Source organism: Pogona vitticeps, chromosome 1 (assembly GCF_051106095.1).
Source record: "Pogona vitticeps strain Pit_001003342236 chromosome 1, PviZW2.1, whole genome shotgun sequence".
NCBI classification, from domain to species: domain Eukaryota; kingdom Metazoa; phylum Chordata; class Lepidosauria; order Squamata; family Agamidae; genus Pogona; species Pogona vitticeps.
The window spans coordinates 245364493-245391180 of record NC_135783.1 but is presented as its reverse complement, the minus strand read 5'-3'; the positions used below and the strand labels follow the sequence as shown (position 1 = coordinate 245391180).

Sequence of the window (26688 nt, the reverse complement as noted above, 5' to 3'; positions counted from 1 at the left end):
AATGTGGAATGAATGAGTTCCAAATTTCCATCCTACAATACCTGCTTCACGAAGGCCTCATGAAGTGATTGCCCAAAATGAATCCTTGTGAGGGGAGAACCATCGCTGTGATGAAATAAATCACCAGTGGATTCCCCTCTCAGCCAAACAAACCCAGTGAGGGCTTTAACTGGGCAGAGCTCCTTTACATAACAAGGCCCCAGCCTTATAATTTGACCTTTTCCAAAATGGTCAGGTTTTGATCGGCAGAGATGCAACAAGACCCAGTCTTCGGAGACTAGCAGGTCCTCCATCTGCAACGCCAAACATGAACTATCTAATTTTGATGCCCTCACCAACTCACTAATCTGGAAAGCCCCAAAGAATGCACATAATGTAGCTGCCTTGAATAAAATCTCCTAGAATTGGTCTGCGCAGACAGCTTTCCAAACCTGGCTTAACCGGACAAGTATCCTGAGGGACATGGGGGTGCGCACATCTTTGCTCCTACCCCTCTCTTTAGACCAACCTTTTTGGCAGAAGAGGGAGCTGAGAGAGAATAGCTGAGCTATTACTACATAGTGCAGTAAGTCACAACTAGAGTAGGCCTATTGAATCAGTGGGAATTGGTTGAGTCAACTCCCCTGGTAAGTTCCATTGATTCACATCGGCCAACTCTAGTTGTGACTTACTTTGCTAAGCAACAGGATTTCAGCCACAGGGTTGTGTTTTAGTACAGAGCTAGGCAAAAACTGTAGGATAATTGGTTCTTCGTTTGTACTATATATAAGCATTATGAGCAAGACAAATTTCTGTTTTGAACCAGGTAATTACAAACAGGGATTACAGCTCTCTGTGAGATTGTCCAAACCTCCTTCCATCCAAAGTCTGCATACAGCTTTGCATATAGATCAGCTCGCTAGGTCCCTGTGGCTTGAGGTTGTGACCCAAGAAACAGAAATCAAGCTATGATATTAACCTTAGTATTTAATGTCTCAAATGCAGGAAGGATGAACTGGATAATGATAGATATTCAGGTCAGGCCCCATAGATATAGTTGATATCATTTATTCTTCAGAATGCTTTTGAGTCATGGAACTGTGGAATGTTTCAGGGACTCAGTTTCAACAGGCTTCTGAACAAACAAAGCAACAGGGAGATGTTAGGCTGAAGTGGAAAGCATACAGAGTTTTCAGCAATGTGTTCCACAGGTGAGGCTGACAGATTTTTATAAATGAGAGTTGCACCCATTTTGGGGAAAATATGACTGCAGAACTAAAATAACGATAAACTAACTTGGCAGTGGGCTTTTAAAAAGCTTGTTATTGAGCTGTAGAACCTATGACTCATTCAGCCATAGTTCATTGTGGTGGCTATCCAGAGCTCAACAGTGCCTGGTAGGCTGTGCTCTTTAATGATGCTTAGTTGTGTACATAACATACATAATGCATAAGAGATCAAAAGAGATCAATCCATATGAGTTAATTGAAGTAGAAAGGGCAACTAATGTCAATTTCTCCAGGGTCAGAGGATGCATTCTTGGCTCGAAATTAAGACAGAATAGAAAAGGACTGAGAAGATGTGTGGTTTGTATTTGTACTTTTATTTGTATTTTACTTTTCCAGATATCATCTAGAACAGTGGTTCTTAACGTGGGCGACAATGCCCTCCAGGGGGCGATTTCATTTTTCAGGGGGGCGGTAAAACGAAAAGGGGCGGTGTGGGGGCGCTGGAGCAGAAGGGGGGTGGTAGGGGGGCGCTGGAGCAAGCCAAACCTGTGAAGATGGCTGCAGCCTTTTTACAGTGTGCATGAATATATATTTTCTTCCAATCTTAATTTAGTTTCAGAGTTTTCGTCTTGAAATTTTTAGTTCCTGCATCGCAGTTTGTTTTTATGCCCTTTTAATATTTTGTGTCTTAAAATTCACTTGCAATTAAATGTTACTTTTTGGGGGCATTTCATTTTCTTGGAATTGAATTTTGTTTTCAGGGGTCATTGGATTTAATTTTATTTATTTATTTATTTATTTATTTAAATAAATAAATAAATAAATAAATAAATAAATAAATAAATAAATAAATAAATAAATAAATAAATAAATAAATAAATAAATAATAAGATATCAGTGTGGGGAGGGGGGCGATGATAACTTCCTCAATGGCTCAAGGGGGCGTTTCTTTCAAAAAGGTTAAGAACCACTGATCTAGAAGTAGAGGTTTGTACAAGAAAAAAATAGGTGCCATGATTTAAAGAGGAAATTAAAGATCTGCATGCCTGTGTTATTTTTCCACACATATATTTAAAACTTTGTTATCAGTCTCCATCTAGTGATGAATGTTATTCTTCCATGTCAATATATGGCATTCACTCAGGATTATTTTATTTCCCAAGGCTAGGGTTACAAATGTTTTGATATTGTACTGATTTTTAATGAAGTTTAAAAGGAATGTTTCCACATATTTCAACCCTAATCAGAAAATGGAATTGATACATAGATTCTTTTCAAAGCAGATACAACTGAGGGGGTCACTACACTATTTGTCCCACTCTTTGGACCACTGTGGGGATGGGCAGGTTCACTTATTTTCTGGCGATCAGGTAATATAAGTGCCAGCATGAACAAGTCAATTCCCAGAGCATGCACCTGTCAGGGGCTACTATTTTTAGGTAAGGTTGCTCCATTTTGGTTCATTTCCAGCAAGTGTGACTGCTGGGATTGAACCAAAACAGAACTTTCTCTGTTAAATTCCCCTTTCAATTTCCCTGTATTGTTAACTAGATTAAGAAAACATAGCCACTTCATGATACTGGAAAATTAAAAACTTCTTCTGGTCCTCTGTGGGATGGTTAGGGGAAGGAAAATTTATAAAATGAAAGCTTTCTTCCAGAAGGAGGAGGGGGCAGTAGGGATTAAAGAGAGGGAGGCAGGTCACTTGAACTGCATATGCTCTGTGGATGCAAAGATCAAAAATGAATGGCATACTGGGCCTCTACCTGACCTTAAGTGATCCTATTAGCTCACTTCAGCCTGCTCCAATTGAACCATCTAGCCAAGCCCTGACTTTCAAAAGAAGTAACTGTTCTTTTCTATTTTTTTTAAAAGGAAATGGAGTTCCAGTTTTCAATACACATGTCCGCATTTCTATTTTTCCTTTGGAGATGAAAATAAGATAATCGTCAGCATCTTCCAGGATAATATATCCTATGGTTTTTGTAATGAAATCTGTTCTCTAAGGTAATGCACTTTGGATGGAATGTTGGAAGGAAATAAAACAGTAAAAATGGCCGAGTTCATTTTTGTAGGTTTAACAGATGACCCTGTGCTCCAGCTCGTCCTCTTTGTGTTGTTTCTTGTCATCTACATCACCAGCTTGTTGCGGAACATGGCAATGATTATATTAAACAGGGCCTGTTCCCATCTTCACAACCCAATGTAGTTCTTCCTCAGCAACTTATCTTTCTTGGACATCTGCTATTCCTCAGTAGTTGCTCCCTAAACACTTGCCAGTACCATAGCAAATAAAAAAATCAATTTCAATGGCTAGATGTGCAACACAAATGTACTTTTTCATAGCTTTAGGAACCACAGAGTGCTGTCTCCTGGCTGTGATGGCGTATGATCGATATGTGGCTGTATGTAATCCACTGCTATACCCAGTTCTGATGTCTCCTAGGATCTGTATCCCTCTTGTGGTTGGGTCATGCATAGTTGGGCTTTCCCATTCTCTTGTTCACACTGTCTTCACATTTCAATTATCTTTCTGTGGATCTAATGAGATCAATCATTTCTACTGTGACATCACACTGCTCTTGTCCATCTCCTGTTCCAGCACAAAGGTCAATGTAATTCTTGTGTTCAGTCTCGTCAGAGCCCTTCAAATCATTACCATCTTGCCTGTTGTGATCTCCTATACCTATATCCTTAGCACTATCTTAAGAATCCACTCCACCCATGGGAGACAAAAAGTCTTTTCCACCTGTGCTTCCCACTTTACAGGTGTCACTATTTTCCATGGAACCATCCTCTTTATGTATTTGCGACCTGTCTCAAGCTACTCCTCAGACACAGACAAAATTCTTGCCATCTTCTATACGCTGGTGATTCCTTTGCTGAAACCATTGATATATAGCTTGAGGAACAAAGATGTAAAGGTGCCTTGCAGGACTTATTTTAAAATAATGTCTCACAACATACCATTACTGGTATGATTACTGACATTTGGAAGAAGTAGTAAAATATAGCCAGGTTAGAAACGATGTGCTCTGTTTTTTGACCTATGTGTAGTCCTCCATGTCTTATTATCATAGATGGAAATTAGCATTATGTTTATATAGAACAACCATATATACAAATGTTGAATAAAGACTGTTGTTGTTGTTTTTAAAGTGGAAGTACAAAAAGGATGTCACTTGAAGAATTAATTTACAGTTAACTTTCTGATCATGGTGTGGGAGGGGAGCTGGGTCAGGGGCTTCACTCTTTTCAAGGATAGGCTTTGTATAAGGGACATCATATTGCTGCATAATCTCCACCTGCTAGTGCGGAGAAATCCCTGGGGCAGTGCTATCCAGATATGGCTTCTCTTGGAGGAAACGCTACTGAAGACTCTGAGGGTTTTTTTTTAATAACAGATGGTAATTAATATAGATGGAGACAAGTAGAATGTGGGCTTCTGACAGACACTAGCAATGCTACCCGAAATGAGAACAAGAAAGAAGATATTCAGTCGCACTTTAATATGCTTCCATCGTTCACCTAACCTAATATTTGTGGTTCTGAGTATCATGCTCAAACTGCTGTTTCTTTGTACTTTTTAGTCCACAAAAGCTTGTTATAATAAACCTTACATTCTAAGTTTTAAAAGTTTCACAAGATTCTTTCTTGGTTTTGTTGAGTGACATGTGTTGGTGACTCTCTGCTAATGAATGTGATACATTCCAGACTCTGGTAGCTTTCCCATTCAAAACATCCCAGAGAGCGTTCTTTATCACACAGATGGAGGTTGAAACTACACCACTGCAATGAACCAGGGCAAGTGTAGTTGCTGTTATCTGCAGACAGGTGCATCGCCACTTGTAACACACAAACAGGTCCCAGCATTTATGTTCTTAGATTCAACCCAACAGATTGAGAGACATGGCGGGAGATACTACAGTGTGGGTGGGTGAGCAAACTGTCACCGTAGATGTGTCAGGGACTGAGCACAGCATCGTGTGATGTGAACATTGGGTTCCCCACCCATCTGTTTTTTTTAAAGGTATTTAGGTGCACCTGCAGATGTTCAGTCACCACATACCTCCCTTTGCCCTAAGCCTGTGTTGTTGACTGTACATTCAACTAGTTTAAAATTAATAAATGAATTTAGGATGAGGCACAGCATCCTCTTTCCAACCCTAGCAGAAACCATGTATATACCCCACAAGAGACAAGGAGGCCATTCTCTTTGCAGCTATTTCCATTATTTGTTTTTACAGAAATACTTTTTTAAAAAAATACCAAATCTAATTCTGATCTTTCCTTTTTTTAGGCCACATTGTAGGAAAATCATTTTGTAAAACTATAAAATGTCTAAATCTTCAGATGTGCAATTTGAAATACAGGTTAGAAAAAAGGGGATCAGCCCTTTGTATTTATGAGTAGAGGCTCAAAGGAGGGGGAAAATTCAAAAACACCGCAGCAGAAACTGACATATAGGGCAGTTGAAGGGGGAGCAAGGGGCACCTGGATAATGGAGGATGAGGAAGGAGTGGGCAGACCAATCGACAAAAAAGCAGGTGGCCATGCACCTCCTAAAAACATGGTGTATCTGTAAAAACCAGAGCAGGGAAAAATGGGGCACTCTTCTGGTGAATATTGTAAGCCGCCCAGAGACCTCAGGGTAGTGTGGGCGGCATATAAATTGAATAAATAAATAAATAAATAAATAAATAAATAAATAAATAAATAAATAAATAAATAAATAAATAAATAAATAAATAAATAAATAAATAAATATGGTTTCTGCCAGAGAGTTCTTGAGCTGCACTGGACCTTCAGCTGAACCATGATAAATCTCCCCCACCCACCCACATGTACTTTTTCATCATTAGGTTATTAGGACCCCACTCCCCCCCCCGATTTTCCCCTTGGTAGAAAATGAATGGATGAATGAATGAATGAATGAATGAATGAATGAATGAATGAATATTTGGTCCACCTCCCTTAAAAAGAAAAAGAAAATAAACCACTAACCCCACCTTGTCCCCTATTGCTTCCTTCTCCTTCTGGGTGGAAGTTTTTAACTATAATTTTTTTCAAAAATATACACTGTATCGGGCAGGGATGTGGTGGCGCTGTAGGTTAAACCGCAGAAGCCTCTGTGTTGCAAGGTCAGAAAACCAGTTGTCGTAAGATCGAATCCACATGACGGAGTGAGCTCCCGTCGCTTGATCCAGCTCCTGCCAACCTAGCACTTCGAAAGCATGCAAATGCAAATAGATAAATAGGTACCACCTCGGTGGGAAGGTAACAGCGTTCCGTGTCTAAGTCGCACTGGCCATGTGACCATGGGAACTGTCTACGGACAAACGCTGGCTCTACGGCTTCTAAATGGGGATGAGCACCGCCCCCTAGATTCAGACATGACTGGACAATTTATCAAGGGGAACCTTTACCTTTACCTTACATTGTATCAATGCTACCCTAATTGACTCTTCTTTCCTCTGTCCCTCCAAAGAGGAGCAGAGGAAGTTTTTTATTTCTTAGTATTCTAAAGTGGCTGAGCTGTCTTCTTAAGCCACTTAATGATATTGGGAAATGAGAAATTTAAAGCTACTGGTTCCACTTTGATTTGATTGCCTATGCTGGAAACAGATCAAAACAGAGCAATCCTACTTGCATGCAAAAACAAAACAGACCAAACAGCAGCTCCTGACAGAGACCCAGAAAGGTGAAGATAGTAATATTTGGTGGATGGGCTGGGTCACTCTAGCAATTGCATCATCTGATCACTGGCAAAGAAAGAAAACCCACCGATCCCCACCCTGGACCAAACAGTGGGACACATTCCTGTTCAATCACACACTTACTGAGGATTGTTAATATTCTAAAATGAGTGTAATGTCCCACAACAAGAGTTGTGGAACATTACACTGTGTTGGCAGTCACAGGCAGGTTAGGAAGGAGGCTACATATTTGCTGCTACTTCTCCAGTTTTCTTGAGAGGACTCTTTGGGTATGGTAGGCTGTTTTTGCAGGTGAAACTGAAGCCAGTACATGTCCACTGCCCACTAGCTCAAACTGACAAGAGTATGAATGCTTGGCAGAACTCAGAGAATGAAGTTACAATGTTCTCACCCAAAGGATGGGGCCAGTCTATGTCCAGCAACTGGCAGCCAAAGTAGCAGGACTATAAAGAAGTCGGAGGGGCAGACATGGCCCTGATCCAGACTGGGACCTTTGCATGGCTGTGGGGGCAGGTTAAACTCCTCCCCAACTTTTCTTACTTCATATCCCCCAGTGGCTTCATGGCACACTGCTTATTTAAAACAGCAAGTAGCTTCTGAATTCAGATAGAATTTACAGTACAACGAAGGTGGGGACGGGGGCACTTCCCAGCCACGTATCTAAAACCAGCCAATCAACAGTGAGATTGCACCAAGCAATCCTCTATCGATCTTGATCAAAGCAGACTTTCTAGTCAACTTTAGAATTCTGAGCAAGAGGGGGAAATAGAGAGCTGTTGGGAACAGAAGATAGCAGTTGAGAAAAAAAAGCTAAAGACCCAGTTCTCAGAAAATGTGTGAAGAGGAAAGTAGAGAAGAATAGCTTTTATTTCCAATAAATCAAGGGATGTGCAATCCAGCTGAGGATTTTGTTTATATTACTATCAACATGATCTAAATTTGACACAAAAACTCTTCTCCTGTGTATGTGCCAACTAAGCAAGGGACTAGGAAATGGAGTGTCCAAATAATTTCACTGGTCCCTGGTGCTCTCTCTGAAATGGAAAGTGAGTACCATCGCTACTGATCTGGAAGATGCATCACCATTATTTCTCAAGGTACGTGAAAGTCCAGTTTTTGCTGTTCTTGTTTATGTTGGTGTAGTTGAGTCAGAAATGCAGTTCAAAGCACATGTCTTTAGGCATTATCTCCAAGGCAATGCAGTGACTCTTTATCTGACAGGTACTCATAGCACAGTTATTCACTGACAGTTTAACTCTATGTACCTTTACACGGATGCTACTGTGTTCATCGGTATACATCCTAAATAAATAAGAATAAGACTGGAGACTTAGCTAAACAGAATTGTAGGAGAAACTTTTGATACAAACTCTAGTTAGTGGAATTAGCCTGCAACAACTGCTTTCTTCCCCATTTGTCCTCAGAACATAAGGGATGTCCGCCATGTCAGGAGGAGCACTTTGAAAGTTATCTATGCTTTTAATTGGCATAGATACACTGTCCCAATCCTTGCCTCATCAAAACCTCCTATTCAGTTCAGCATCTAGACTCCAATACTGCTAGATCAATGCTGTTGGGGGATTTTGTCCCCCTCACCCCAGAAAACATTAGTGGAGTGACCCTTCCCCTTACACGAGCATTTGATAACCTGGCATAGACCACTGTAACTAATGTAAGCAAAGACTTAGAGGGAGTGCAAGACCCCCAATGGACCCTATTAATCTCTCTCCCCCCCTCTCTGTGCAAAAGAAATGCTTTAAACCTGCGTGGTACCTATGTAGATCTGATATTCCACATATGCCGTTATGATTGCCACAAAATGATTTACTAGTTTCAGTCTACATGTATAGTAAAATTTAACATACCATCTATTTTGACACCCTCCCCCCAGGTTAGCGATTGATAATACAATCCTCTGCACATTTGTCATAACTTTTGCTCAGCTGGATTTGTTTCCATAGAAATTTGGACAGCAGAACAGTCTAAAGTTGGCGCATGGCATATCAGTACATGTAATTGGTCACATCATTTCCTCCCCCCCCCCCGCTTTCCTTCCCTTTTTCAAGTTGTTTGCAAAATAAATCTCAACTGCTAAATCTCCTACTTCTTTCATTCTTGTTCTGACCTTTAAAATCTAGGGTACCTTTAAGTTTCTTGTTTCGGACTAATAGCAGTCTTAATGCAACATAACTGGCCTTGAACCTATATATGGTATTCAGCATTTGGAAAAGTAACTTTGTAGAATAAAAAGATAGCATACCCAAGATTAAGAGAGAGCTTCCAAAATATGACACGACTTAGGAGCAGATACATTTTATGACACATTTATAATAACCACATTGTGAAAACAGAATGGCAGCTCTAAAGCATTACAAAGCTGCTAGCTGCTATGAAGCTCTCAAGTTTGCTGCAAGTCTGCAATCAACATGGTGAGTGAACTTCTGAGGAATTCTGAAATGTTTATCCCTCAAGGATTGGTCTATTCTTTTGAAGCCAGGCAAAGTTGTGGTTACCTCCCCCCCCCCCCCCCGCTGATAGAAATGCATTCCATACATTACTAATCCGCGTGCTATGTGAAGAAACTGTGCTATAACCTCTGTCACACTCCGGTGTTTTGCAGGTCTTAGGAGAAGAAAACCCAGCCATCATGTCTGGAAAAAACGCCACCACGGGAGGCAAGGACTTTGTGTTTGTAGAGTTGGCAAGCAGTCCTACTGTACGGATACTCCTCTTTTTTGTGTTCCTAGCTATTTATATCACTACTTTGGTGGAGAATCTTGGAATGGTTACCTTAATAAGGGCCAGTCCCCGGCTCCATACGCCAATGTACTTCTTTCTCAGCAACCTCTCCTTCCTAGATGTGTGCTTCTCTTCTGTGTTCGTTCCAAAGACGCTAATCAACTTCTTAGCAGAGAAAAAGTCTATTTCCTTTGTTGGATGTTTAATGCAAATGTTCTTTTCTATAGGTCTGGGGAGCAGTGAGTGCTTTCTCTTGGCTGTAATGGCATACGACCGCTATGTGGCAATCTGTAAACCACTGCTGTACCCAGCCCTCATGTCTCCCAGAGTCTGTAATTTTTTGGTGGTCGGGTCATATGTTCTTGGGCTTTCGCATTCTCTCATTCATACAATTTTCACTGTCAGAGTGTCTTTCTGTGGGTCTAATGTGATCAATCATTTTTTCTGTGACATCACGGCACTTCTTTTAATTGCTTCATCCGACACCGATGTCAATGAACTCCTCATTTATTACCTTGCTGGAACTGTAGAATTAATCACCGTAATGAGTGTTATGGTTTCTTATACGTATATTCTCAAGCACACGATGAGAATTAGCACAGCAGCCGGCAGGCTCAAAACCTTCTCGACTTGCACCTCACATCTGACTGTAGTCTCGATTTTCCACGGAGCAATACTTATTTTGCATTTCAGGCCCAAGGTGAGCAGTGGATCATTTGTCCAAGACATGAGTGACAAAGTCCTCTCTGTCTTCTACACAATTGTCATCCCGCTGCTGAACCCCTTGATTTACAGCCTGAGAAACAAGGAGGTCAAGGATGCTTTCAGAGGTGTCCAGAGGAAGGGGTGTGGCAACATAATTAGGTTGTGAATCTTTCCATATGACATATATGTGACTTAAAATTTTAAAAAACCTACAAAGTTTCAAATGAAGAATTGTAACCATCAAAAAAAAGCTTACTAAATTCTATATCTTTCCTTTTAAAATGCATATATGTGTTGAATCGTGTCTTTGGGGAGATATATATAGTATGAAGGATATAGTATACACATGCTACATATGAAATTTAAGAGATGTGATGATATGCCATACTAATTGAAGAAACTGGACTGCATCCCGATTGCCTCAACCCCTTGTTCATCCCACTGGAAAGAATAGAGGGGAAAAATAGATTATGAAAAAAAATTAAATAATAAAAGTGTCATGAAAATGGTACTTTGTAAATTTTCAAATTTGACATTGTGGAGGAGAATAAATATAATGGCATTCTTTGGTTTATCACGTAGTTGATTTTCCCCCTGTTTAACCCCTCCCCGTTTTTCATGCACTGAGAAAAACAGAGGGATGTTACATTCTTAGAGTGTGGTTTCTGATTGCTCTATTTTTAGTAATGATTAAAAGTTTAAAATTAAGTAATTGTAGCCTCAATGTATTTTTTTAAAAGAATAAAACCAATTTTTTGAGCAAACCAGTGTATACCTAATTCACTGTACATTCCTAAAGTAAGAAGCTGATTAATAAATACAGCATTGTCTTTCCTAAAATAACAAACTGACTTCAAAAATATAAAGAGCATTAACAAATACTGCATTTTTCCACTTTCTCTGAATTTCTGTTACATGAATATGTAGTCATTTTCCTCACAGCTTCATGTTGTCTACAGATGTTACACTTCTACGGTTTACCTCTAGTTTATTAACAATTCTCTTTTATTTAGCCAAGCTTTTACCTGGCTTGAAAGATCAGTGAGTTAGGTGTATATGTCAGGAGTTTGAGTCCCCTCTGTGTCTCCTGGGAAAAGAGCGAGTCTGTGTAGCTTTGGGCAAGCAGTAGAGTCCCAGTGTGTCTCCAGAATAAGGAACTGGTGAACCACTTCTGAGTACTCTATACCTAGAAAACCTTTGGAAAAGTTGCCAGAAATCAGAATGACTTGATGACACATAATGGTCATGGTCATGATTATATTCACACTTAATGAAGTTTGTCAGTAATCAACATCTGTGAACAATACCAACTAATGATGTGAATTTAGAATCAAAATATAGGACTGTGACAGCCTCCTCACACGTCACAAAGGAGGTGCCACGTCACTCTCACACACTCACTCTATTCACGCTGCCACCAACCATTCCCTCAAATGACTCTTCAGACTAATAAATGATTTTGAAAATAAAAACTTGTGTTTATTGGTTACAACAAAAGGAATGGTAAATCACTTTAATAAATCAAATAATAAGGTAATAACTAATAAAGTACCACACACTCACACACTCTCTCACAGACCCTCACTATATAGCACAGTTCTCCACAATATGAACAAACCCTAACACCCTAACCGGTCCCTAACCAGTCCCTATCTGGTCCCTATCTAAAGCACTCAAACCCATTCACTCCCCTTACAAACATTGGCTCCACCCCTTATGTCCCACCTTCCGTCACGCTATTGGCAGATGACATGCCGCTACAGCAATGACGGACAGGTGGCTTCTAAGCTACCGTAACATTACCTCCCCCCTTATAAAAGTTGTTTTGTGGGGGAAAGCTAAGATGCTTTTCACCCAAAACAACTGAACACAGCATTAAACAATACAGTGGTGCCTCGCATAGCGAGGTTAATCCGTTCCGGATTAACCTTCGCTATGCTGAAGCATCGTTGAACGGGGCAGGGAATTCCATTGGAACGCATTAAACATGGCTTAATGCGTTCCAAATGGGCCGAATACTCACCGTTCAGCGATGCTTCTTAATGGCCGGCAGCCATTTTTGCGCCCTCGCCTCGCTTAACGAGGGCGTGAAAACACTGTGCGCGGCCATTTTGGGCCATTTCCAGGCTTCCGGCGGCCAAAATGGCCGCCGAACAGCTGATCATCGGGCTTCGTTTTGCGAAGATCGGTAAGTGAAACGCTTACCGGTCTTCGCAAAGCGAATTTTACCCTATTAAAAAAACGTTGAGCGATCGCATTAGCAATTCGAAAAAACGGATCGCTATGCGATTTCGTCGTTATACGGTGCGCTCGTTAAGCGAGGCACCACTGTACATTTCCCATATTATAACACTTACCAATAAAATATTATACAACGTTACACAATTATATCATTTTAAATATACTTACAATTAGGTAATTAATTGCATATACATACACAAAAACATTACTTTAATAACTATATGCTTTTACAACCATATTAAACTTCTTTATAAATTTCAGGAGTCCAAATTAGATCATCCGTCGTCTTCTGGTCTTCCGGATAAGGCGTCATCGACACAGTTCATAGTCCCTTTGACTACCTTAACCTCAAAATCATAGTCCTGCAAAAGAAGAGCCCACCTCATTAGTTTACTGTTCTGGGCTTTCATTGTCTTTAGCCACATTAGAGGTGAGTGGTCCGTACACAAAATGAAGTGTCTTCCCCAGTTGTAAGGCTTCAGTTTCTGGATTGCGAATACGATGCCCCAACACTCTTTTTCGATGGTAGACATGTGCTTCTCACCCTTTTGGAGTTTCTTGCTCAGGTACAACATGGGATGCTGGTCTCCGTGGTCATCACACTGGCACAGCACGGCTCCTACCCCGGCGTTAGAGGCATCGGTGTAGATGATGAATTCTCTGTTGAAGTCTGGAGCATGCAACACAGGGTGGTTGGTTAAAGCTTCCTTTAGCTTCCCAAAAGTCACCTCGCAGTCCTCGGACCATGGGATGCGGTCATCACTCCTTTTCTTTGTCAGCTCGGTTAAAGGCGCTGCAATTTCACTAAATCTGGAGATACATTTTCTTTAATATCCCACTAAACCCAGAAAGGATCTTATCTTCTTTTTAGTATTGGGTCTAGGCCACTTAAGTATGGCTTCTACTTTGGCCTCTAGGGGTTTGATTATACCTCCCCCTACCATATGACCCAAGTACTTCATCTCGGGGCTTCCTAGTTGACATTTGCTGGCTTTTACAGTTAACCCCGCTTCTTTCAACCGCTGCAGTACTATTTCCAGGTGACATAGGTGATCCTGCCAGGTGTTGCTAAAGATCCCTATATCGTCTATGTAAGCCACTGTAAATGCACGGAGCCCTTGCAGAGTTTTGTCCATCAGCCTTTGGAATGTAGCTGGGGAATTCCTAAGGCCAAAACTGAGGACCCGAAACTCAAACAATCTGAAAGGGCTACAAAATGCAGTTTTTTCCTGGTCCCTAGGGTCTATTCTCACTTGCCAGAAACCTTTAGTTAGGTCCAAACAGGAAATGAATCGACAACCCCCAATGGTCTCAATCAGGTTGTCAAGTCTAGGCATGGGGTAAGCATCTGGTTTGGTCACTGCATTTAATTTTTGATAGTCTACACAGAACCTGATGCTTCCATCCGGTTTATCCACTAAAACTATTGGAGCCGACCAAGCGCTAGACGATGGTACTATAATGTCATCTTTTAGCATAGCATCTAACTCTTGGCGCACTTTATTTACATAAGGTCCAGTTACTCTATATGGGGTTACAGCTTGCGGGGGTGCGTTACCTGTCTCTATTCTATGCAACACTCCTTTGGCTACACCAGGTTTGCTTGAGAAAACCTGTTGATACTTAGTAACCAGTGCTTTTAGATCACTCTGCTGTTCTATAGTTAGAGCAGGGCTGATCTTCACGTCCCCTGGATTAAACTTAGTTTCACCCCTTCCTTCCCAGAATGGTAAATCATGTTCTTCTTTCTCAGCTGCTTTCATTGCAAAAAGCACATTTTTTCTTCTCTATAATATGGCTTAAGGGCATTTACATGAACCACCCTCCGGCCTAGGTGTTCACCTCCTTTGATAATGTAATTAAGGTCACTCATTTTGTAAATGACCCTGTAAGGTCCATCCCAATTTAATTGTAGCTTATTTCCCTTGATGGGTCTCAACATCAGTACCTCATCTCCAGGGTTAAACTGTCTTTCTCGAGCCTTTCTATCATACCAAACTTTCTGCTTGACTTTTTCTGCTTTTAAATTTTCAGCAGCCAATTCTAGATTTCTTTTGAGGCTGTTCATCAATGTGTCTATATAGGTGACTACATTTTGAGGATCTTCCTCTACCACCTGTTCCCAATTTTGCTTAATTAGATCAAGTGGACCTCTCACTTTTCTCCCAAATAGTAATTCAAAAGGGCTGAACCCGGTACTCTCTTGTGGGACTGATCTGTAGGCATATAAAAGTAATTGTAATTTCTGGTCCCTGTTATTAGGGTTCTCAGCTAAATATGCTTTAATCATTCTCATAAGGGTCCCACTGAATTTCTCTGTTAACCCATTCATTTGAGGATGATAGGGAGAAGTTTCTAAATGTTTAATGCCACAAATCTGCCACAATTTCTTCATCAGTTTGGATGTAAATGATGTTCCTAAATCTGTTATAATCTCTGAAGGAAAACCCACCCTACTCATATAGTTTACCAGTGCATCAGCTACAGTATGGGTCTCAATGTTTCTTAAAGGAATGGCTTCAGGGTATCTTGTGGCATGATCAATAATGGTAAGAATAAACCTGTTTCCCCTTTTCGTAACTTTAGGTAATGGTCCAATAATGTCTACTCCAATACATTTAAAAGGTGTGGAGATAACTGGTAAAGGGCATAGCTTAGCTTTAGTCCTGTCACGGTTATGACCCTGTTTTTGGCACACATCACATCTCTGACAGAAATTTCTAATTTGTTTTCCTATTTCAGGCCAGTAAAAGTTCTGAGTTATTCTCTGTTTGGTCTTATTTATACCTAAATGTGAAGCAAATATGTCTGAATGTCCCCTTTCTAAAATCATTGAGCAATATTTGTCTGGTACAACTAACTGGCTTCTAATCTCATGACTCCCTTTAGAAATATTCATCAGTGTTTCTCTGTACAGCAAACCATGTTTGATAAGGAATCGATCAGGGGATTCAGGGGATAATTCTCTGCTAGGCACTTTATCAAAACAACATTTTAAAGTGGGATCTGCTTGCTGCTCTTGGGAAAATATATTTTTCTGTGGTATTTCTAGTGAAAATGCCTCAGCTTGGGGTATATTTTCATCTCCCCCTTGGCAGTCAGTAACGTTTTCAGCTGCCTCAGTTTGTTCTTGATGTGATCGAGTAATTACTAATGCACTCTTAACGTGTTTTGCGAGGTCTGTCCCTATAAGTACTGCTGCAGGAATTTGCGAGGAAATTCCAACGCGCCAATTTCCTTGCCATCCTCGATAACGAATTAAAACTTCTGCTACAGGCAAAACTACCACTTCTTTTCCAATCCCTTTGATTGTCATATGTTCATTAGGAATAATGTGCCTCTGAGGTATAATATCAGGGTGACAGAGGGTAACTTGTGAGCACGTGTCTCTTAAAGCTAAATAGTTGTTTTCAAATATTCCTATATTATCACCAGCTGATTCAAATAAGTGGGAATCAGTTCTTATATATAGGCAGTGTCTTATTTCAGCAGTAGGAAGATTATCGTCATAACTTGAGACCTCTCCACTAAAAGTATCAATTGTAGAGCCCTCTGCTGGTGTTTCCATGACAACAGGCTCCTCTCTAGGGGAAGCTATCTGATCATTCTGAATACAGTAAACAGATTTGGCCTTGTTTAAATTCATTTTCTGAGGTAAAATTTCTTTATTTTCTTTTGTTTTATGACATTGGGAAGCAATATGGCCCTTCTCATGGCAGTGGAAGCAAATTCGGTCGCTCCATGAGCTTTTTCCAGCCACTTTATCTTTTCCTTCCAAAATCTGGCTGTTGGCTTGGCCCTGTTCTGAAGGTTTTCCAACAAAATGGCCACCCAATTTCTTCTGGCTCTTAACTTGCCCTTTGACATATTTAGTGTTGTCCTCCCATGTTTTCCTCATGTTTTTTCCCTCAGAATACATAGGCTTTCTAATTTGGGAAATGAAATCTGCAATCTCAGCTGTTTGTTTAACATCTGACGGTCGTTTGTCTTTCACCAAGTATTTTATTTCACCATGTAAAAGGGAATAGAATTGTTCCAACCCTATATTTTTAAATTGTTGAATTGTCTGCACACCCTCTTGCGCTAACCACTTATTCAAACACTTAACTACATTGGCACCAAACTGTGTGTAAGATTCATCTGGTTTCTTTGACAGTGTTCTGAATTTCTGTCTCAGCTGTTCTGCATTTATGCCAAACCTAGCAAACACCATCTTTTTAAATTTTGAATAATTTTTAATCATATCGATTGGCATGTCAGCGTAGACTTCAGTCAGACACCCACTAATTTGAGATCTTAAAATTATCATTTTCTCTGACTCTCTGACAGAGAAATCTGCACATGCCCTTTCAAAAAGAGTTTAAAATGCTTCGGGACAGTCTCCCTGTTTATAAGAAGGGAATTTCTTTAAATCTGATTTTGACAACTGCCCTTCTTCAGAATTGGAATTTCTGTTATTGTTGTTATTGTTCTGGTTCATTAGTTCCAATCTCCTAATTTCAAAAGACATTCTCTGTCTCTCTACGGCAATTTTCTCTCTTTCTAATCTTTCCTCCTTCTCTAGCTATTTCATTCTGAATTCATGTGCTTGTGCTAATTCCAATTTTCTTAGGTCTGTTAAAGGTTCACTAGAGGACTCTTCCTCTTGTGCTGAGGAAAATCTTTCCCCTTCACCATTAAATTCCTCATCCGAACTAGCCACCATCTCAGCAGATCTTGGTTCAAATTCAGTTTTTCTACTACGGGTTAAGGGCATTTTATTCACACAAAAGGCTCTTCTCTCTATTTTCCAAGCCTCTGTTTAAAGTGACTTTTTTTTCTGTGCGATGGTCTGTGATAATTAGTTGCAGTGTTCACCAGCACACAGCTAGTAACAGTAACTAAGATTCTTTGGCTTCTGCCCTTTTACACAGGGCCCCTTGCCAAACTAAGGATACTTTATTATTTTGCCTTTGGCACCACTCTAAATTTAATACAGCTCTACCCACTCCTAGGTTTTGCTGTTTAAATGGAGATCCCTCAGCTTTTAGCTGCCCTTGGTCTTCGCGATGTCCCCTCAGAGTTACCCTAACTCAGGACACGCTGACCAAATCACCACAGCCTTTGCCTTGGGTCACTCTCCCTCACAAAATGGACACCACAGAGCTGGACAAGGACACTCTCAGTTTACACACTGAAGTTATAGCGCACATCTACTAGATTTGCTCCCTGTGAGCCAAATCCTAGAAGGTAACCCACGCTTTCCATTTCAGGTGCCTTTGCTCTGGTCACTTTGGCCAAGGCTTTACTGGACAACTCGTATCCTGCCGCTGGACACCAGTTTTATTGTGACAGCCTCCTCACACGTCACAAAGGAGGTGCCACGTCACTCTCACACACTCACTCTATTCACGCTGCCACCAACCATTCCCTCAAATGACTCTTCAGACTAATAAATGATTTTGAAAATAAAAACTTGTGTTTATTGGTTACAACAAAAGAAATGGTAAATCACTTTAATAAATCAAATAATAAGGCAATAACTAATAAAGTACCACACACTCACACACTCTCTCACAGACCCTCACTATATAGCACAGTTCTTCACAATAGGAACAAACCCTAACACCCTAACCAGTCCCTATCTAAAGCACTCACACCCATTCACTCCCCTTATATACATTGGCTCCACCCCTTAAGTCCCACCTTCCGTCATGCTATTGGCAGATGACATGCCTCTACAGCAATGATGGACAGGTGGCTTCCAAGCTACCGTAACAAGGACTTTGCCTGAAACCTCCACTTTTCAAACAACTGCTCCTGTTCAGGATAATACAAGCCTTCTTTTCCAAAAGATCAGCCTATGCTTTATAGACTATAGCAAGGCCTTTGATAGTGTCAGATCTTGCTAGGAGGCAAACTATATATTCTAAATATTGTCTATTTAACTTGCTAGGAAGCACTGCTAACCCCCACTTCTAAGTGATGGTTGTTGCCGTTTAGCAGTGGCTTTGTTTACTTTATCGCCTTGGTTTTACCTATAAGCAAAAATATAAACAAAAGACGCTAACTAGACTATCCCCAACCCAGACCACATTGCAGGAGAAGCTCCTGTCTAATCACAGCCTTAGTTCTAGTGCTGATACCAAGTTTTAAAATAAGAGAAAGAAAGAAAGAGCTCGCTTCTTGAATTCTGGGAGCTGCAGTCTAAATTCCGAGAATAAGGCCCCAAACTAGCTCAGATGAACATCTAAACATCTAGCCTCCAAAATTCCTAATTTGTCAGTAAAGGTGAGCAACTCATTGCACAATGGCAGAAGCTGTGTTGATGGAGAGGCTACTAGCTTTAATCTCAGGGATATCCAAGAAGACTGGAAAAGATTCTTATTTGAAATTCTGGTGAATGACTGCCAGTTATGAGGGTGATACTGAAACTGAAGTATAGATAGTACAGCTTTGCTTAAAGCCATGCCCTTTGTTATTGGTATTTCTGTGTGTAGCAACAAGGTTCATTCTATTTTGTATGACAACTTTCTGGCTTATTACAGCTGTGATAACAAGCAAGCTTCCTTTTGGTAACAGGTTTGGCCACTTCTATTATTTTTACAGGATTACGTTATTTCCTAATAATAATAGTAATAGCAGCTGTGCATAAAAGACATAGGAGTCTTTGAGAGTGTATCAGTTTCCCAAGAGATGGATGAAGGATCCTGAGAAGCTCCCTAAGGCCATAGAGGTTGGAGAAATGCCGTCTGTGTTGCCAAGGAAAACAGCTCCATAAATGTGTGTATAGTATATATTTATATGGTACCATCTTATTTATCTCATAATGGTACATGCTTGTTTGAGTGAATGCAATGATAAATGTGTTAGCTCTCATATGACTTCTTTTTTTTCTGGAATTCAGCCTTGCTGGTGGAATTTCCTTTGACACTGGCAGCTAGCACCCAGTTTCCCATTAAGAGTAAGTACAGATACCTACAGGGGGGAGCTAGCATGTGGCTGTTACTTGGCAGAATGGGGATAGGGAGAAGGTCCTCTTCTTGGGCAGTTAATGCTGATTTTGAAACCAATTGACCCCTCCCATTCCTCTGACAGGCTATCCACCTTTTTCAGATTTCATCTTAATGTGGCATTTATAAATTTACATAGAATCTGCAGGAAAGCATTCGCATTTCTGTGATAATTCAGTACCTAATGGTTTTTGTTAGTTTATTCATAAGCTGAGCAACTGCTTTGAGGAGAGAAGGCAAAGGTCTTGAGCCAATCTGCACTTGGGTGTCCAGTGCCCTACTGTCTGAAAGGGAGTCCTCTCTTTGAAGGGCTGTCCCATCCAAGTCCCATTTTAAGATGAACAACAAAGAGAAGGAGGAGCAGACAAGGGCTTTGTAACCATAAGCATCAAGACAGCAGATTGCAGGCATACAGGTCATGAGATCCATGCCTCCTCTTGTGGTGAAATACATCATACTTCTATTGAAGCTATTTCTATGCTCGCCCATCTATGCACCTATTAACTTTTTGCCCTCTTTCTTGGTGATGCATGACTGCTCACCCTGTTTTCTGGTGTATCTCCCCTTATCAGGTGCTGGGGTTAACACATAGGCTTTCTGTTGGGTGTTCGATGACTTGTAGTCTTTCTATTCTCATTACTTTGCAGGCTTGGGGAAAAAAACCAGATGGGAGAAAGCAGCCCTTCTTCTTTACCCCTAGATTCTGTCAGTGGGAGGGATACCTTTTATACGATGTAGTGTTGGTTGGATAGCCAAACAATTTCCTCTGATTCCTTTGTTGGCTGGTTGGTTGGTTAACTTGTCAATTAGTTATATTGTAGGTTTATATTAGCTACATTTCTCCCCTCGCTAAAATTCAAGGTGTAGCATATTGATCTCCTTCCTCCTGCTGTATCTTCACAATACCCTGTGAGGTGAGTGAGGCTGAAACAGTACTTAGTTCAAGGTCACCAAGAAAATTTCACAGCTCCATGATGACAAGAATATTGATGTACCTAAGTCTCAGTCCAATACTCCTTCCTGTTTATTGGTTCCCAGATACCTTTCATAAATTTGTGTAGTGTTTCAGCAAAGGAACATCCTCATAGCCACTGGTCATGAAGACCATAGGTTGGTGATGTGTGTTTTGGAGAATCCACTGGTCTAACTTTCTCACCTCTTTGGGTTGCAGGAATGGGAAGAAGGAGTGTCCTGGGTGCAACGACACAAGGAAACAGCAGCACCATCATCAATGAGTTTGTATTTGTACATTTAACAAACAGTTTTGTACTGCAAATCATCCTCTTTCTAGTGTTCTTGACTTTCTACATTGCCACTTTGGTGGGAAATCTTGGAATGATCACTTTAATCATGATCAGTCCCCATCTCCACACCCCAATGTACTTCTTTCTCAGCAATCTCTCCCTGCTGGATGTTTGCTTCTCCTCTGTGGTGACCTCTAAGTCCTTGGCAAACCTTGTATCAGAGACACAGACTATTTCCCTTATGGGGTGTGCAATGCAAATGTATTTTGTAATAGGTCTAGGAAGTGCAGAGTGCTTTCTCCTTGCTGCAATGGCATATGACCGCTACACAGCTATCTGTAAACCACTGCTCTACCCAGTCCTCATGTCCCCCAAAGTCTGTATTCTTCTGGTGGTAGGTTCCTACATTCTTGGGCTTCTGCATTCTCTTCTCCACACTGTCTTCACGTTCCAATTGCCATTTTGCCAGTCCAATGTGATCAATCATTTATACTGTGACATCACAGCTCTTCTATCACTGTCCTGTTCTGATATCTATATGAATGAACTCCTGATTTTTTATGTTGCGGGACTTGTAGAAGCCACCACTTTGTTGAGTGTCCTGGTTTCTTATGTATCTATTCTTGTCAACTTTGTGAAGATCAGCCCAACCACAGGAAGACTCAAAGCCTTCTCCACTTGTACCTCACATTTGACGGCTGTTACAATCTTCCATGGTTCTATCCTCATTTTGCATTTCCGGCCTAAGCCTACGAATGGATCATTTATTGAAGATGTGAGTGACAAAATTCTCTCTGTCTTTTACACAATTGTCATTCCCCTGCTGAACCCCTTGATATACAGCCTGAGAAATAAGGAGGTGAAGGATGCCTTGGGAGTTGTCCAGAGGAAAGTGTGTAGCAATATAATGAGGTAGTTAGCAGTCAGTGAACCACAGGATACTGTGGTTATGAAAGGGGAAAGGGATTCATCTATCCTGCTGTTTCTCATTCCCAAAATGCAAGAATCATGGCCAAAATCCTAATTTTCATCTGAACCTGAGTAAACCAGTTGAATCAATGGAACTTATTTAAGTGTTGTCTCACCAAGTCCGTGTTCATCCCGTGGGTCTCCTCTAGTGAAAATTAGAATTGTTTCTAATTGAGAGGAGTAACTGAATTTAGGGCATTTTTTTGCCATTGTTTTATGTGATATCCTTTTGAAAAATATGCATTGAAAAACAGCTGTAACTTTGTTCCACATGCTGTAGCTATATACAAAATTGCATACAAACACTTCAATGAAAATGATTCTAAATTTGTCGTGAGTAATTGTGGAGGGCACCTCTCCACCCACCAGGACATTCAACTTCTGCTCCCAGTGGCACTCTGAGGGATCAAGATGTCACTCTAAAACCTTTTAGTCATTAGTACTGTGAGGTGTGAAAGAGAACTCTGACACTTTATGAATACAACTATGTGCAGGGATTGCAAGGCAAATGATTGTGGTTCCTTCAGCAGATGTGTACATATAGAACATAAAAAAAAACATTTTTAAAAACCCAGGTGTAGAGTATTGGATATGGGTTCAAACTGCTTTAACATGAATTGTGCCAGACAATGTGGGACTTAACAGCTCCCAAACATGACCTGGAGGATTCCTGTGAAACTAAACTGGGTAAAATGGAAACCTCCCCAATTCTGAAGACTTCATTCCATGTTCAGATCTGCTTCAATGCCAAAGGAAAAAAAAATCTAATGAGTTTGGTTTAAGGGTTAAATTTTTCCATTGAAGAAGGTCACTCTTTTTCTTTCTTTCCTTGAAATATTTTAGTCTACTTTTCACCTTAAAAGGGACCCAAGGTGGCTTACATCATTGAAAAGACAATATTTAAAAGCTAAAAACAGTAAGAATACAAATATTAAAAAGTACATTAAATAAATATTACATTAAAAGGAGTAGGTAAAATCAATACTACGCACATTTAAAACCACAGAGCACAACAATCCATTTAAAAACCTTTCTTTTGAAACAGGTGTAACGTTTATTAGGATGTTTAACAAATTACCAGTATCAACAAAATTAATCCAACATTTTTCTCCTTCTGACAATGGGTCAGTAAGGGGTTTCCAATCTTCATTCAGAAAGGGGTTTCCTTCACCCGAGTTCCATGGTCCTGGCCAGTCCAAAGATATGTTCGGGTTCAGTGCCTGTCCTGCTTCGCTCTCCAACAGGGGCACAGTGTCATCATAGTGGATTTCCATCCACAAGGAGTCCCAGGAGGGTGGGTGTGCCTTTTAGGGTCCCCTTGGAATCCCCTCATCCTCATTTCTCTCAACCTCCATTTGAGTCTCTCTCTTCGTTCTCTCTCTACCTTCTCCTTCTCCTCTCTTAATCTTCTCCTCGACTCCCTAGCTTCAGCCTCTTCTCAATACGAGGGTCAGGGTGGTATCTCTTTTCTCCTCCTGTAATCTGCTTCCTCTTTCGGAACCCTTAGTCTCTCCCATGCTCTGGTCCAGGGGTCCTCCATCCAGACCCACTCCCAGCCTGGTGGCCACTGTTCTTCCCCCCTTCTTATATCTGCTACCCCCACCTCTATCTCCACCCTCGGCTTCCGCTCTATTCCTGCTGTTTTTTCTCCAGTTCTTTCAACTGTCAGCTTTCATATTCCTTTCTCTACTTTTCCTGGTTCTGTCTCTGGCTGCTTCATTTTCTTAGGGGGAGAGATGGGCATGAACTGTATCTCATTTTCTTCGGTGAGGGGGATGGATGGCAATCCAGCAAAAAGAGTACTGCTCTTACCCCCAGTCTCTCTCACACACACCCATCTGAGATGGCCATCCATTCCTCCTCTCTCATTGCCCAGGGACCCTGCCGGGAGAAATACTTCACATTAGAATGTTCTTTCCCCTTCTGAAACTGAACCGTGAAGGCAAAGGGCTGAAGGGCTAAGTACCATCGAGTGAGTCTGGGGTTAGTGTCTTTCATCTGCACTAGCCATTGTAATGGTTCATGGTTGGTTATCAGGGTGAAGGGAGCTCCCAATAGGCAGTGGTGCCTTGCTAGACAATGATAATCCATTTTGCTGTTTAGCAAAATCATTGTCTAGCAAATAGCATTTCCCCATTGGAATGCATTGAAACCTGTTTAAAGCATTCCAATGGGGAAGAATCGTTGTTGTCTAGCGAAGATCGGCAATAGGAAAGCCGCTTTGTGAACCGCCGACCAGATGTTTAAATCACTGTCTTGCGAAGCTTAGGTCCCGAAAACACCTGTTCTGCGAGTGCAGAGGAAGCTGTCAAAATCGTTGTCTAGCAAAAAACGGTTTATTTATTTATTTATTTATTTATTTATTTTTGGACTTATATACCGCCCCATAGTGCTACAAGCACTCTCCGGGCGGTTTACAGTTTCATTATACAGCCTACACATTGCCCCCCCAGCAAGCTGGGTACTCATTTTACTGACCTCGGAAGGATGGAAGGCTGAGTCAACCTTGAGCCGGCTACCTGGGATTTGAACCCCAGGTCGTGAGCACAGTTTTAGCTGCAGTACAGCGTTTTAACCACTGCGCCACGAGGTTTGTGAAGCAGGGACCAAACATTGTCCAGCGAAATTCCCCCATAGGAATCACTGTTTTGCGAATCGCTATAGCAATCGCAAAAAGTCAATGTCTAGCGAAAAAACTGTCATGCGGGGTAACTGTCTAGCGAGGCACCACTGTATCTTAAAGGCTGAGTAGCCCATCAAATCACCAAAGACTCTTTCTCGATAACTGCATATTTTTGCTCCCTCACCGTCAATTTCCTACTCAGGTAGAGGACAGGATACTCTACCCCATTACGCACCTGTGCTAATACCGTACCCAGCCCTTGATTGGAAGCATCTGTGAACAACACGAAGGGCAGGTTAAAATCTGGGGCAAACCTTGTTGATAGTTCACATAACACTGATCTGAGCATCCAAAATGCTTTCTCCTGGGCTTCACCCCATTGTACCCAGCGTTCCGCCCTTTTTCTAGTAAGATCAGTTAAGGGTGCAGCTATGGTGGAGAATTAGGGTACGAATTGGCGGTAATGCCCGACTAGCCCCAAAATTGCCGAACCTCCTTCTTAGTACGAGGTCAGTACCATTGGGTCATCTTAGTGACTTTTTCTTCCTGAGGTTGAATCTCACCTCTCCCTAAGGTGAATCACAAATATTCTACTTTGGGGGGGGGACTATCATTCATTTATGAGGGTTGGCAGTCAATCCGGCCCTCCTCAACTCCTCTAAAACTCTGTGCAAGTGTTCTAAGTGTTCATCCCAAGAAGAACTGTATCTAATGATGTTGTTTATGTAGATGGCCACAGAGTCCTGTACTGGTGCCAATACTCGATCCATGAGACCCTGGAATGTGACAGCTGCCCCATGCAGCCTGAAAAGCATTTTTGTGAATTGGAAAAGACCCTTGAGGGTAAAGAAAGCAGGTTTTTCTTTATCCTGGTCCCTTAAAGTGATCTGTCAGTATCCCTAGATTAGGTCTAAAGATGAGATACCAGGCACCTCCCAGCTTTTCTACGAAGTCTCCCACCTTTGGCATTGGGTACACTTCGAATTGGGGAGCACATTGACTTTCCAATGCAGAACCTCACTGACCCATCTAGCTTAGGCACAACAACCGGGTAGCTACGCCAGGGTCTTCTAGCTGGCTTGATGACCCCTAAGCTTAGCTTCTCAGCTACTTCTTGTTCAATTACATGAGTCAACTGCCATGTCCGGGACCGTCTGGTTGTTCTTACTACCATCCCAGGTGTGGTTTCAATGCTATGTTCAACCCAGTGTGTACACCCAGGTTTGGAGGAGAATACATTTGAGATTTCCTTCTCTAATTGACATATTTGGTTCACTTGCTGGGGTTCTATGCTGTTGTTGATAAGCACCTATGATTCTTTCTTTCCCTCCTCACTTCGCATCTCGGGTCGCAGTTCTTCTTCACAATCCCCATAAACTGATTCCCTGTCTACCCAAGGTTTCAGCAAATTCACGTGAAGTACTTGTAGTTTCTTTTTCTTATCCAACATATTCACCTCATAATCTACCTCGCTAATTTTCCTGGTCACCTCGTAAGGCCCCTGCCATTTAGCAAACAATTTAGCCAATTCTGTGGGGAACAAGACCAGAACCTTCTGACCTGGTTCAAATTCCCAGGGTTTTATTTGTTTGTCATACCTGCTTTTCTTACCCTCTTGCACTTCTTCTAGCGCTTCCTTTGCTAGATCCCAAGCAGTGTGCAAACTCTCCCTCAGATCCATGATCTGTTGCAACACTGGCTTGGAGAGGTCTGTTCCTTCCTCCCACTTCTCCCTAAGGAGATCTAAAAGCTCTCTGGGGTTCCTCCCATACAGTAACACAAAAAGTGAGACCCCTGCTGACAATTGTGGGCTTTCCCTCACTGCGAACATCATTGGGGCCAGAAACATAAGCCACTGCTTGGGCTTCTCTTGGACCAGTTTTCGGAGCATCCCCTTCAGGGTCCTATTGAATCTTTCCACTAAGCCGCTCATTTGTGAATGATAGATAGAGGTCTTGATCTGCTTTACTCCTAACAACTCCCACATTTGCTTAAAAGTTAAGCTCATGAAATTTGATCCTCCTGGGGAATCCCGTTCTGGAAAATATCCAGTTCTTTGGCCAACACTTTTGCTGTTGTGGTGCGTAAGGGGATGGCCTCAGGGTACCATGTGGCATAGTCAATTATCACTAGAATGTACAGATGCCCCCCTGCCAATTTCACCAGCGGTCCCAATATGTCCAAAGCAATCTGGTCAAACCTTCTGTCTACCAGAGACATAGGTATCAACTCTCCCCCACCTCTGGGTTT

General features: G+C 41.4%; 2 protein-coding genes and 1 pseudogene across 3 annotated transcripts; all 3 read left to right on the top strand.

The window, feature by feature from the left end:
• Positions 1-3234: 3234 nt before the first annotated feature.
• Positions 3235-5289, top strand: LOC110078301 (olfactory receptor 5T9-like; annotated as a pseudogene). Its single transcript, XR_013540687.1, has one exon. The product of XR_013540687.1 is annotated as an olfactory receptor 5T9-like (transcript).
• Positions 5290-5991: 702 nt separating this feature from the next.
• Positions 5992-11788, top strand: LOC144586011 (olfactory receptor 5G3-like). The gene has a single exon (XM_078383507.1). It carries the CDS (start codon positions 9573-9575, stop codon positions 10533-10535), a length of 963 nt encoding a protein of 320 aa, XP_078239633.1. The 5' UTR covers positions 5992-9572; the 3' UTR covers positions 10536-11788.
• A 1745-nt stretch (positions 11789-13533) lies between these two features.
• LOC110071736 (olfactory receptor 5G9-like) lies at positions 13534-22729 on the top strand. Its single transcript, XM_078383506.1, has one exon. It carries the CDS (start codon positions 20776-20778, stop codon positions 21760-21762), a length of 987 nt encoding a protein of 328 aa, XP_078239632.1. The 5' UTR covers positions 13534-20775; the 3' UTR covers positions 21763-22729.
• Positions 22730-26688: the final 3959 nt, after the last annotated feature.

Excerpts from the sequence above, each read along its gene's own strand:
- LOC144586011 (XM_078383507.1), top strand. The coding sequence starts at position 9,573 with ATGTCTGGAAAAAACGCCACCACGGGAGGCAAGGACTTTGTGTTTGTA.
- LOC110071736 (XM_078383506.1), top strand. The coding sequence starts at position 20,776 with ATGGGAAGAAGGAGTGTCCTGGGTGCAACGACACAAGGAAACAGCAGC.